The 13604-nt window shown below is 46.4% G+C and overlaps 1 protein-coding gene across 1 annotated transcript in view; it reads right to left on the bottom strand.

The window, feature by feature from the left end:
• LAMC2 (laminin subunit gamma 2) overlaps window positions 1–13604 on the bottom strand; it is a 56072-nt gene that overhangs the window by 13266 nt on the left and 29202 nt on the right. Inside the window, exons 6-13 of the mRNA XM_037506272.2 lie at window positions 11448–11584; window positions 10553–10675; window positions 9330–9519; window positions 7196–7308; window positions 4729–4947; window positions 3920–4102; window positions 3101–3346; window positions 667–812 (exon numbers count right to left, since the gene is read on the bottom strand). Coding sequence (XP_037362169.1) covers window positions 667–812; window positions 3101–3346; window positions 3920–4102; window positions 4729–4947; window positions 7196–7308; window positions 9330–9519; window positions 10553–10675; window positions 11448–11584 — 1357 coding nt within the window. The remainder of the gene's footprint in view (window positions 1–666; window positions 813–3100; window positions 3347–3919; window positions 4103–4728; window positions 4948–7195; window positions 7309–9329; window positions 9520–10552; window positions 10676–11447; window positions 11585–13604) is intronic.

Raw genomic sequence — 13604 nt, 5'->3', positions numbered from 1 at the left:
AAATACAATTTAAAAAACACAAAAATATTCTACATTTGGGGTTCTGTCCAGGCCTTTTTCTCCACTACTCCTCACCCCAGCAAAATAATAATTAATAATTAACAGCAACATCCCTTTCATTCCTCTCTGGAATATGAACTAGACATTTCTGGAGTCCTTCCCAGTTTAGACTGTCTTAATGCTTTCTGGACTCCTGTCTTTTATATGTTTATATTTCCCTTCATTTGTTTTATAAGAACATCTCTTAGGGGAAAATTCAGCTAGAAAGTGATATAGTATGGTGGAAAAAGTGCTGAGCCCAAAGTCAGGGGAGGTGGGTGGGATTCTCAGTTCACCTGGCCATGTGAATGAAAAATTGCAAATTTCTCAAAATTTTGCTCAGTAAAAACTGAGGTCAGAATGCTTTCTCTCCAACCTAAGTTATCATGCTTACCAAACAAGACAGTAATTGCAAAAGAGGTGTTGAAAATAGTATTTATAAGAGCAGAAACCTGAAGTATTAATCGATTTTTGTTTAATACAGAAAATTTTAAAGAAAGAAATAGTAATCCCCATCCCCATCTCCAAGAGACCAGAAGGGTCCCAGATCTGTGACAGAACCACCCAGTAGACACTTAGAGATTGTCCTGGTGGGGGTGAGGTGGGTAGGGGATCACGAACACATACCTGGGTCTTCACTTGGTCATAGCAAGCTGGACAGTTGGTTAACCCTGCATGCTCACAGTGGAGGCCGCCATATCCTGGCTTGCAAACACAGCTGCCATCACTTCGACACTCCACAGAGTCCGAGCCCACTGGGTTGCAGTTGCAAGCTAGAGACAAAGGACAGACCGCAGAAAGCATTCATATCAAGCTAATTCCAGAAACTGGAGGAATAGTAGAGCTAAAAGGAAGAGCCCATCACCATTAGCAAAGATTCATATTGTGTTAGATTCATCTATTGGCTATGCCTACACACACGTTCCTAATACAAACAGGCCTGAGAAATCATCTGGAAGTTTGTTTGGGATGTGTGGATAAAGAGATATTACAACTGTCCATCCTTTCTGGTGGTGCTTATTTTCTTCCTCCTGTTAAAACTTAAACCTGTTGAACATTCTGCAGGCACTCAGGCTTTGCTCGCAAGAGGAACAACATTTCTTCTGGTCTTAATATGTGTTGATGTAGACATCTCCCTTAATCTTACAAATGAGGACTATGAGCTCAGAGAAGGTGAGTAACGTATTCAAAGTCACACAGCAGGGAAATGCAAAATGGAATGAGGACTTGTGAAGAGTCAATGCTTTTTCCTTCTGCACTACTGCCTTTGATGTCAGAAATGCAGAAAGAAGGCTGTACCATTTTTCGTTCAGTCCGTTGATGGAGCACCGACTATATGCCATGCTCTGTCCTAAAAGCTGAGGATGTAACTATCAGTGGGTAAGACACTGCTCTAATCACTTGTGTTAGAGTGATTCTTTGAGTTGCTCTATCTTTGGTGCAACCCATTACTATCACACAATAATGTGATCGCATATCTAAGTGCATTGGTATTGTTTGTTTATATATATGTGTGTTTTACTTATTAGCATATGAGCTCTGGTGGAGCTGAGACTGACTTATAACCTCAGCGTCTTGATCCACATCTGGTCCATGCTTAGGTGCTTAACAGCAGATAGTTGAATGAAAAAATATATGGTCAAAAGTCAGTGAAATCGGGCCTCCCTGGTAGTGCACAGTGCTGTGAAGCTGTCCGCAGCCTCTGCAGTGCCAGTTCAATCCCTGCTGGCCTCGGAGCAACCCACATGGCAAGCAGAACTCTCCTGTTGCGCCCGCTGCTCCCCTCAGCAGTGTATTTTGTCAGTTTGCCTGTTTCTGTTCCCTGCTCTGTCTCTGGTGAATCCTCTTACCCTCTTGTGCATCTGGCCTGTACCCCAGTTCTTGTATAAATAAAAATAAATCTTTAAAAAAAAGTCAGTGAAGTCTCTATTAACAGCACCTGATAGCTAGAATTATATATTTTACAGTGTATACTTTTGTACCACCTTGAGTTAAATATTGTTCATCTCTATGATGCAACTGAGCTCAGATTAATTGGCATAATCAATGTAAGACAATAGGAAGGTATGTTAAAAAGCTGGACTTGGACTCAGGACTACTGACAGTATGTGGGTGCTCCCTAGCATTGGGTATCTTGCACATCACAGCTAACCCACAATTGGGGTCCAGGCAGGTGGGATTTGGGCCCCAGGGCAGAAGCCCTGGTTTCTCAGGGAGCCTCAGCTATCTCTGGTGGTAGAGACTCTGGTGAGGCCCGGGAGGCGCCAGGCTCTGTACAGACCTCCTGGGATATCACAGGTCTTCTAATCTCTATCCTCAGAGACACTCCAGGTCTCAGAATAAACAAACTCCTGAGTTCTGCACTCCAGGACTGGCCAGAGGCCTTAGGGCTAAGAGGTGAGTCTAGGGGCAGACTAGTGCCCAGAACTGAAGCTGCTTCTAGAATGTAACATTGGCAGAGGTTTGAAAGATGGCCTGGCAAAGAGACCCAACTGCACATTCATGCTTTGGGTTGAAGCAGTCCTTAGGAATAGCTGCTTCTTTGAAGCTTCTTGTCCTGGGGACAAGTTTTGATTGTGACCTTTCTATACATCAATTACACTGACTTCCTGAAAGGGGCTCTACACTGCTTCACAGCCCCACCCTCCCACTTCAGTTTGTCCTGACTTGGTCTCCAGGGACTTAACGCTCCCCAGAAGTGAGCTCTGGAGCCACTTCCTGCCTGTAGCTCAGGGCATAGGATGTGGCCCCACTTCATTGCCTCCTCCACTTCAGTATGTAAACCCGGCCTGTTCACTCCTCCCACCAGTTTTAACACTTTTGACCTCATCCAGAGCTGTCTCCCAGAGCCTGGCTATGGCAGCAACTCACCTCTGACAGGTGAAAGGTCCAGGCTGTTCAGGGACCAATTGGTCAGAGAAGCCAAAGTAGCATCGGACTATTAACTGTTGTCAGCTTTGTTGATTTGTTTACTCTCACCTGTGTGTACACTAGAACATTTGTGCACGTGCACACACACACACACACACAGGTCTACAACCTGTCAAGGGCACAGTCCTACCTCGACACTTGTCCGCTGGGTTAGGAGCCAAGGGATCCCCAAAGTAGCCTGCTTTGCACTGCTCACAGTGGACGCCTGCTGTGTTGTGGATGCACTTCAGACACCTGCCAGTCAGGCGGTCACAGTTCCCGGAGACACTGGGGTCCACGTTGTTGTTGCATTGACAAGGCTGACAAGACCTCACTGGGCCCCGCTCCCCAAAGGGGTCCCCAAAATAGCCATCAGCACAGAGCTCGCAGCGGGCACCTGTGAAAAACAACCAGACCCCAGTGACCGTCCATTGGCAGCAAGACCAGCTGCAGAGGCCCCACCCCCAAAAAGTGGCCTGCAGAGCAGGAGCCCAGCGGAAGGGGCTGGCGCTCTGGCTCCTCAGTGGTCAGTTTTATGAGGTGACAGTGCCACGAAGGAGCCTCCTACAGCTTGACAGCTGGCTGGGGAAGTCCACAGAGGTGGCAAGACTTTCCACCAAGGTTGCTGTTGGAGAGTCACCTCTTCCGTCACACCGACCAGAAGACAGAGATGCCATTTCTAAGGTAACTATGGTTTTCTACTTTATTGTGGCTCCTTCTTGAAATTTAGTTAAACCATGTTTTCGCCTGAAAACTCTGTTCTCTAATTCCCACCCTCCTAAAAATAGCATTCGATGTCTCATTCCATAACTGTACTCTCTGCCCTTCTTCAACCACTTATTCTCTTGGGCATCAGGAGGTAATTATTATCTTTAGAGTTATCTTTATAATTCCTGAGAGATTCCCTGGAACAGAGGCTCTGGCCTGAGATACAAGGCCTCAGGACAGGGCGAGCAGGCCAAGACCTTACCAGTAACCCCAGGGGGACAGTTGTTGCACACCACCTCCTCCGTCTCAGGCATCACGGAGCAGCTAAATCCATTGCGACAGGGGCACGGCTTGCAGCTGCGGGGGTCGTGGGGGTCGTTGTAGAAGCCGATGGGGCAGTCGGCACACTCTATGTCAGGATTCTCATCCCCCGAATAGCAGTCTCCTGGGAGGCCGAGGAAGCATGGAAGGGCAGAGAAACGGGCAGGGTAAAACAACACACTCCCTTTAACATGGATGGTGAGTGCTTGGTAACACGAAGCCTTCCTTTCCGAGGCCTCCTCTAAGATGCCTGAGCACTAGCATTCACCTTGGCCTGGGCCCACCCCTACACAGGCCAGGACCCTGACACCCTCACTCTCCCCACAAGTCAACACCGCACTGCCTTTAGGATCCATAACCTGACACTGCTTCCCCCCCACCCTCCCCCGAGGCCTGACACCATTTGTCAGCACATTCATTCAGGTCCTGAAGTTGCCTTTGATCTCCCCATTCAATTCTTGCAACAAGACACCAGTTCCCCCACTCAGCACTGAACCAAGACAGCCATTTCCTGTAACCCAGCACCTTTCTCACAACCTGTGGCATTTCCACAATGAAAGGGCTTGAGTGTCATCAAGCATCAGGTCCCCCCCCCCACCACTCCAGCCCATGTCCCTTAATCCTTTCCCATCTCCAAAATGAGTTCAGGCACAGTCTTTTTTACACAACTTGAGCTCTTCCATGGGAGACCCCAGGCACCTGGCTGTAACCCACTCCCCCTTCACCGGGTCCAGGTGTCATTTCACTTACCTGTGTCTGGATCGCAGGCCCCTCCCCCTTGGCAGTTACATGGAACACAGGTGCCAAAAGGTCCCAGCCTGGCTGAATCTCTTTTGTAGCCAGAAGCACAATCCTGGCAGAACTGCCCCTTGTACTCAACGGGACACACACATTGTTCAACCCAGGGTGCCGGGGCTCCGGAGACAGGGCGGGCTGAAATCAGAGTCACGTTGTCAAGGTACCCAGTACCTGCAACAGAAAGAACAGGTTAGAAATAGTGGTTAGAAGGTCTAAAGCTCTAAAGTTAGGCCTCTCTTTGGATTGTATTTCTGTCTTTGTCAAAGGTAGGTGGTGCTTAACCTGCTATGCCAAGTCCAGGGGAGCGCCCTCCCATGTGCCTGAGCCCACAGCTCTGGGGGCAAATACTTGCTCCATCTCCCAAACCCAGTGGGGTGGGTCATACCACCCTCCATGATTGCATTTCCTCAGCAATAGATGCCATAGTGGTATCTACCTCCTATACTTGTGAAAACCACAGGGACAATGCATACATGATAACGTGCTGGCACATAGCAAAGGTTCAAGACATTATTAGTCCTGAACCTAGTTCCTAGTTCCTGCTTTTTTTTTGCTGCATCAGTACCATGGAAACGTGGCACACCAGCCGTGTGTCCTCCTTACATGGATGCTTACAAACTTAATGCACTCTCATGGAGATAATTTGTGGTAAATAATAGGAGTACCCACATGTCAATAAGAGGAGCTTGGGCCTCCCTGTTGGCACAGCACTGTGAAGCTGTCCCCAGCCTCTGCAGCGCAGGTTTGTTTCCCAGCCAACAAGGGAGTTACCCACATGGCGCAGCAGACCTCTCCTGTCTCGCCTGCTGCTCCCCTCAGTAGTGTATTTCAGTAGATCTGCCTGTTCTGCTCCCCACTCTGTCTCTGGTGAATCCTCTCACCCTCCTGCACCTCTGGCCTGTACCCCAGGTATTGTATAAATAAAAAACTAAAGAAAAAAGATTTTATAATAAAAAAAAGTAAGAGGAGCTTACAGAATTTATAGAATAAAAGGAATGTGCAGAATTCTCAGTGATGTCTGAATGTGGTAGCACCAAGCATAATTCAAGAAGCAAAGCTACTGGGGACAAACAGACTTTTATAGATGCCACTTCCGGTTATGCTCATCTCTGTCAATTAATCAGCTCCAATTTAAATGAGAAGATTCTATTAACAAGATAGTATCATTCACTTTTCTTTGGTGCTAACCTCTTTTTAGAGTAACATTCCTTTTATTATTATTATTATAAATTCTCCTTCCTAATCTTTGTTTTGTTTTTAAATTTCTTTTAAAGATTTATTTATTTTTATACAAGAACTGGGATACAGGCCAGAGGCACAGGAGAGTGAGAGGATTCACCAGAGACAGAGTAGGGAGCAGAAAGTGCAGACAGACCAAAATACACTGCAGAAGGGAGCAGCAGGCTAGACGAGAGGTCTGCCACACCATGTGGGAATCTCCCTGGCCAGCTGGGAATCGAACCTGTGCTGCAGAGGCTGCGGACAGCTTCACAGTGCTGCACTCAACCCGCTGCGCCACCGGGGAGGCCTGTTTTTTAATTTTTATTGAGGTGCCATTGGTTTACATTGCTGTTTGTATTTTGGAAGTATGGGATCCCCCTCTTCAGGTGTTGTGACCACAGTGCCCCCACCACCGCAGTCCATTGTGTCCCTCCCCACTTTGTTCTCGTCCTTCCCCCTCCCCTCTGGATTCCTCAGTTCTACAGTCAGCTTTTTTTTTTTTTTTAGATTTATTTTTTTATTTATACAAGAACCGGGGTACAGGCCAGATGCGCGGAAGGGTGAGAGGATTCACCAGAGACAGAGCGGGGAGCAGAAAAGGCAGAGTGACGAAATGCACTGCTGAGGGGAGTAGCGAGCAAGACAGGAGAGGTCTGCTGTGCCATGTGAGACCCTCACTGCCGGCCAGGATTGAACCAGTGCTGCAGAGGCTACGGATAGCTTCACAGCGCAGCACTCAACTGCCTACACCACCAGGGGAGGCCCTACAATCAGCTTTCAAGGGTTAGTTTTTACGTATGGCTTTATCTGACCCTTTGTTTGGTTTGTCTATATTCCACATATAAGGATACCATCAGGTATTTGTCTTTCTCTTTGTGAGTCATTTTGGTTAGCATAATCCCTTCCAGCTCCATCCATGTTGCTACAAATGGTATGAATTTATCCTTTTTGATCACTGAGTAGTATTCCCTTGTGTATATAGACCACATCTTACTTATCCACTCATCTCTTCTAGGCATTGAGGTGAAACATTCCTTTTTAACAACTTCTAGAATGCAATAATGTAGAGTCAATAAGATACTCTACATCAAAACCATGAAGAAATTGATTTACTTGTTTGGAGACTGTCACCACCTAAGAGAGATGAAACAAATGAAAGTAAACCCTGAGGAGAGATTCACTCCTCTCCATCACTCACTGTATTCTCCATAGGTAGCTCGGATCCTCAGGGCCGTGAGGTTCCGCAGTAACCTCCGAAACTCAAAATAACTCAGCTGGGGGCTCCAGTTACTGCTTGGGTGTTCATTTAATCTGCATGATTAAAAAGCAACAGTTTTAAAAATCTGAAGCTTATCAAATCTTAGCATTGGTATACCTGACACAAACTATGACCAAGGACTGCCGGTTGGCAATCCTACTGAGAGAGAGAGAGAGAGATGAAGGCCCAGCAGCCACCTCCTTCTAGACACAAACTCGGGGTTACCAGGGATCGCTTTCCATGGAAAAGCTAATGTTACAAACATCTCTAAGTTTAAGAGGCTCTGATCCTCAAGTGCTTCCCTTCATGTTGGGTTGTGTTGTTTAAATAATTTGCTCTCTGAGTACATTTTACTCTTTCCAAAGATCAGCATCTATCATCTACATTGCGTACATCTAATTCTTCATTTGTCATCTCTGCCTCTCGTCACCAGCCTGTGCTATTTTTTGATGTGCTTGTTTTTCACTGGAATCTTCCCAGGAGCAACCTCACCGCTTTGGTTTCATTCACTGATTTGTTACCAGCAGCTTACTATGCCCTTGGTTGGGGCCAGGCACGATCTGGCTGGAGGATACAGCGACAACGAAGGTGATCGGCCTGCAGCAGGGAGGAGGGTCCGGTTGCATAATCAGGACTCAGTGCCTGAAGCACGATGACAAATGTGCAAGCTGCCACAGCAGCACCCTGAGGACTCTTCCCTAATGCAAAGGAAGACCCTGTAAACTCAATCTCAGAAGTTCATTCACCAACCTGAGAAGGCGGGAACACACATGCTGGCTAGGAGAGCAGTGTGTGTGTCCTGAGAATGAGTTGCCCGCGGGGCTCTCAGTACACACTGTGTGTGTGCTGTGTGTCTCCCTATCTCCATTCCTACCACCTCAGTGCTTGGCGAGGCCCCCAACTACCCTCACTTCAACTGCTGGGAATGTGTTCTGATGGTCCAACCAAGGACGGGAACTATCCCGCACGTGGTATTCACACCCAGCCTTCACAGCTGAGCATACCACTTCACTTCCACCTCCCGAGGGCTTGCCATCACCCTGCAGGCACAGACAAGCTCTCAGCCCCTGGACATGACAGACAGGTCCACCAAGAGATCCCTTTCCAGTCCTTTCTCCCTTATTGGCCTATCTCCCCAATTAACTGCTATGTTCCAGCCATAATACTGCTTGCCAGTTCCCCTGCGATGTTATCCCTCCTTTCCCTATCAGCACGTATCTTCGTGCGTGCAGGCTGTCCTCTGGTTTTCTTCCTGGGACAGGCCTATGCTGCTTTCTGTCCTCAGCCCGTGTGCTGCCTCCTCCATGAAGCATCCCTGACTCCTCTGGCAGAATCAGGCTCTCCTTCCTCTCCTCCCAAGCCCCCATGAACCTGTGCCACTGCTGAAGCAATTATTGTTCTGAACTGTGCTTTGTGTTTGACGTGTTTTTTTATACCATGTTACCTTCCCAGCCTCAAATGCAGTACGAAGTGCTTAGGAGGCCCAGTTCCTTCCCCTGAACACTCTTGTAGTTACCCTGCCGAATCCCCATTGTACAGGATAACTGTAACCGCCTTAGACAACGCAGGGTCACCCATGGCCTTGCCCGCCACTCTCTCTGACACCACTTTTCACTGGAATCGCTTCCCAGGAGCAACCTCACCTACTCCATGCTCCACGCAAACTTACCTACTTAGAATTTCCTAAATGCACAACACATCCTCGAGCATGGTCGTGCCTCTGTATTTTTAATCTCTCTCCCCTTTTCCTTCCTTAGCGAGCTGCTCTTCACTTATCCTGGGACATTTCCTCAATCACTCCAACATGGGTTATGTGCCTCTGTGTGTGTGCAGTGTGAGTCTTCCATGAGTGGCACTGTAGTCGCCTATTTATTTTCTCTCCTATTAGCCTGTCAGGGTCTTGGGAGTAGGAGTCATGTCCTGTCTCAGCACACACCCCCATGACTGGTATGTAAGACATGCTCAGGATAGTTTGTTGAATGAATGAATGATAACTGAGTGAATGAGTAAAGAACTGGACTTCAGTAATAGTTTGCTTTATTTGACCCATTTGCAGTCAGTCTCTCTTTTTTACCTGAACGTGTAAGTCTTGCTGACCCCACAAGGTAGCGTCTTGCCCAGCGGCATCAAGGGAGCTGCGATCCGCAGACCAGCACCTTCCAAGATCACGTCGTGGGAAGATGGGTGTCTGCCTCCCCTGTCCACACGGTAGTCAAATGACAGGCTTTGCCCGTAGCTCACCTGTTGATTCCCAAGAAACTTGGCTGTGAAATAGAATTGGACAAGGATCAGTTGTAAATCTGCAGTAGCAAACAAGTGAGCAAATTTGAATTTATGTTGGCAATTTCTGTTTCTCTATTGCCCGGTCACCACCCTGCCCTAAGCCAGCCATCCGGGAGAGCCCTTCGTCCAAGAGTCATGGCTGTGGACATGACTGTGTTGCTCTTGACTATGAAAGGGGTCAGTTTCTGAGATGCTGGAATGGCCTCATTATAAGACAGTTCCATCTATTAGGCGATTCACAGTATGGCCCTTATCATAAATGGCCTTAGGTAGCCATCCCAGGTATACTGGGAAATAGTGCTTTGGGTTACATACACTTTATAGCATTTACAAAGTTCTTCCACAATCATCATCACATTGAATGGCAATCAGTCTTGGAGGTAAGCATTATTATTCCCAGGTAAGCTGAAGTTCAGAAAGGTTAGATTAACGTGCATAGAAGTCACAAATTAACTAAGGATGTGAACTAGGACTAGAATCCTAGACAGAGCTTTTCCTTCCAGTCTTTCTATACCACGGACATATATCCATATACACTTGACATGCTATATAGCCTATTAAACCATATATATGTGTATATATATCCTACCATACAGCATACATATGTCATATATACATACAAAATTTTTCATAATTAGATATACTTTCAAAATACAAGCATGTATATACATACATATAACTTACAAGTGTTCAAAGCTTTAAGAAATACCTTTCTTTCACTTTTCCATCTGCCTCTTAGTAGACATACAGATCTGACCACAATCTTTTGGCAGGGCAACTTCTTGTCTGATTAAAATAGGAACTTCCAGCCGAGGTCTGGCCTCTCAGATGCCCAGTTCTACTCTGTTGTCCATGTTTTGGTTACTTGATCAGTCGCAACTTAACCCTACTGCCTTCTGGGGATACTACTGCCCTGAACACTAAGGATATGGTTTCCACATGTTCCCACTCCATCTTCCATCCTAACTTCTTAGTCTGAAAACTTGGTTTCTATGGCAACAATACCACACATACCAGGAGCCACAAAGTAGACAGGGTCTGATCGCCGTGCTGAGCTAAACACGTCACGATGACGGTGTGACCACTGGAGCTTTGCAGGGGACCCATTCCGCTGGACAGCTTTCCAGCCATCAACATCTGGAACACAAATGAAAACACTCTGCATTTGCAACAAACTGTTGAGCAAAACAAGGCAAAACATGCTTATAGTGAATAGCAAATGGGGTTTTCTTAATATTCTGCATTCAAATACAGTCCTCCAAAGTCCCAGGCACCTCTCCACTTGGACGTCACCCACGCCCATTCACACGCACTTTGAGTCTGACTCTTGTAATGAGAGAACATGTTTTCATCTGTCTGTAAATTGCATTTGATTGACTAAGGTCAATAAATATTTCCTTTACTAAATCAGGGTTCAACCTTAGTGAAATAAGAGGGTGCAGTAGGCTCATAGAGAAACTCAGATGGGAAATCATATCAGTCCCCCACACTTTTATAGTGCTTTGTGGCTCGGTAACTAACTTTGCATAAATTAATGTATTTCATGTTTCTAAAACACTAAATTACTGGTGAATGTGAATCCCAGGAAGATGGTCATGAATGCGCCAATCCACATGAATTGTTCCTTTGTGGTTTTGAAATGAATGGGGATGGGACATGCAAGGAGATGGGTCTCTTTTTAGTTTTCCTTTTAAAGTTATTTACACACTGGTCTGAGTACACAGTTTAGCTATGACATTGTCAAGACATTAGGGCCTGCCTTATTGCCCTGAAAAAAATAAAGAGTTCATTTTAAAAGCTAGATGGGAGTTGCTAAAGATGACTCAGGAGTCCACCTCTGGATGGGGAGGTGGCTGTCTCTAAGCACATGCTCTACAATGTTAGTGACAAAATCCTAGAAGCACTTTACCTTGATGGAAGGTAGAGGTGATTCTGTGGACACTGTAGTCCCCGGAGCTTTGGCAGCTGGCTGAATGCCCATAACAAAAGCACTGGGTGCAACCCTCAGGGTTTCTCCTATCCAGATGATAGTAACCTGGTCGACACCTGCAGCGGTTTTAGAAATAAAGATAATATTATAAGTGAGTTTTTATTCCATATGGGGAATATTATGACTAATTTTTTTCTGCTTTATCTCCTACCCAGCTCTATTCATTCCTGGAAAGTGGAAGACCAAGTTACACTTCCCATCCCTCCCCCCAGAGCACATGACAGACAATGACAGCTGCCCGTTGACAGATCATGAGGAACATCCCTGTTCTCAACTTCTGGAAAAGCAGAATCATGTTTCACTTGGTGGTCTGGAAACTTGGTGGTTTTCCCCTCTGTGGTGAGGAATTGAGTAGAGGTCATGTGGGCAGAGCTGACCCTGTCCTGAAGCAAGTGTTTAATTGGAGCAAAAGAGTCAGAGTGGGACGGGCACCAAGGGTAGGCCCCCTACTTTACCCCCCGTCATAGGACCACTAGGTATTGTCTGCCACCTGCCCCCTTACCTGGGCTCTGGCCCCCAGGCTATCATGAGAAGGGGGATGAGGGTTCCCTATGAAAGGAGGCTGGCCTTTCACTTCTGTTCCCAGTTCAAGGCCTCCAGGGGGCTTCTCTGAGGACCATAGCTGCCAGAAAAGTCCGTCCCAGATGTTGGGTCATAGAGGACAAGGCAGAAGAAGCTGGGAAAGACTTATTTTTTCCCACTCTTCAATTTAACCACCTTCTTCTACATGAAATATAGATAGCTTCAATGGTCATTTATTTTGCACTTATGGTACACCGACACCTGGTGAAGTCCCTCTCATTTTATCCTCACTGCAACCCTACGAAAATAGGAATTATTATTTCCAATTTTCCTAGAGGAAGACCCCAAGGCCAGAGAGATTAAGAAACTTGTTTAAAGGCATACAGCTGGTAAGTGACTGAGACAAAGGCAAACGCAGGTACATCTGCCTCTAAGCCAGGTGGTCTCATCCACAGGACCGTGTCAGGGGATGGTCATTGTGCAAAATCACAGAAAAGCAGGTTAGCTGCCAACAGTAATGCTTCAGAAAACAGCTGTGAATAATTAAGCATTGTTTCACCCTTTCAGAGCAAGGGTTAAAAATATCCTAGTAGTTTCTATAGAGAAGCCTATGCATTAAGAGAGATTAAAAAACAAGTGAGGGAGGGGAGGAGAGGGGGGAGGGCACAGGAGGGAGGGGCAGGAAGGGGCTGGTAGGGGAGGGAAAGGAGGGGATTTGGTTAAACTAAAGGATAGTAGTGTTTAGAGCTTCACTTGGGTAATAAATTATGAAGGAAAGCAAGGAAGCTATTTCCATGGAAGTCAGAAGAGTGCTCACTTCTAGGGAGGAGGGAGGGGCATTCTTAGCAAAGGTCAATTTCACATAATGAGTGGTGACATATGTTTATTCAGCCTTCTATGGCTGTTATGTTTTGAAACTGAAAACATTTTTTTAGAGTGACTCCTTTTTTTTTAAGAGTAAAGAGAAATTTATTTTTTGGTTTCTTTCACATTCTTTTTAAAAAACTTGATATATTTTTTACATCATTTTTCATTTTTGCACAATGTATGCATTTTCTTTTTTTTTTTTTTAAAGATTTATTTATTTACACAAGCACTGGGTACAGTCAGAAGCGCAGGAGGGTGAGAGAATTCATCAGAGCCAGAGCGGGGAGCAGAGCAGGCAGAAGGACCGAAGTACTCTGCTGAGGGGAGCAGCGGGCGGCAGAGGAGGTCTGTGCTCCATGTGTGACCCCCCCTCTGGTGGCTGGGGAGCAGCCAGGGATCGAACCGGTGCTGCAGAGGCTGCGGACAGCTTTGCAACCCAGCGCTCAACTGCTGCGCCACCAGGGAGGCCCCCCGTATGCATTTTCATCTTGGTTATAATCCCCATACAATTCCCACCCGCCTTGTTTTGATCCTACTCCCTCCCCACCCCCCATAGTGTGTCTCTGGTTTATAGTTGCTTGTTGATTTTGATGCCCCAAAATAGATGACTGGATGTGGTACATATACACCATGGAACATTACTCAGCAATCAAAAAAGATAAACTCATGCCATTTACAGCAACATGG

Source organism: Talpa occidentalis, unplaced genomic scaffold (genome assembly GCF_014898055.3).
Source record: "Talpa occidentalis isolate TD23 unplaced genomic scaffold, MPIMG_talOcc4v2.1 talOcc4.12, whole genome shotgun sequence".
Taxonomy (NCBI): Eukaryota; Metazoa; Chordata; class Mammalia; order Eulipotyphla; family Talpidae; genus Talpa; species Talpa occidentalis.
Note: the sequence above shows the minus strand (reverse complement) of the source record. Positions and strands in the feature narration are given on the sequence as shown.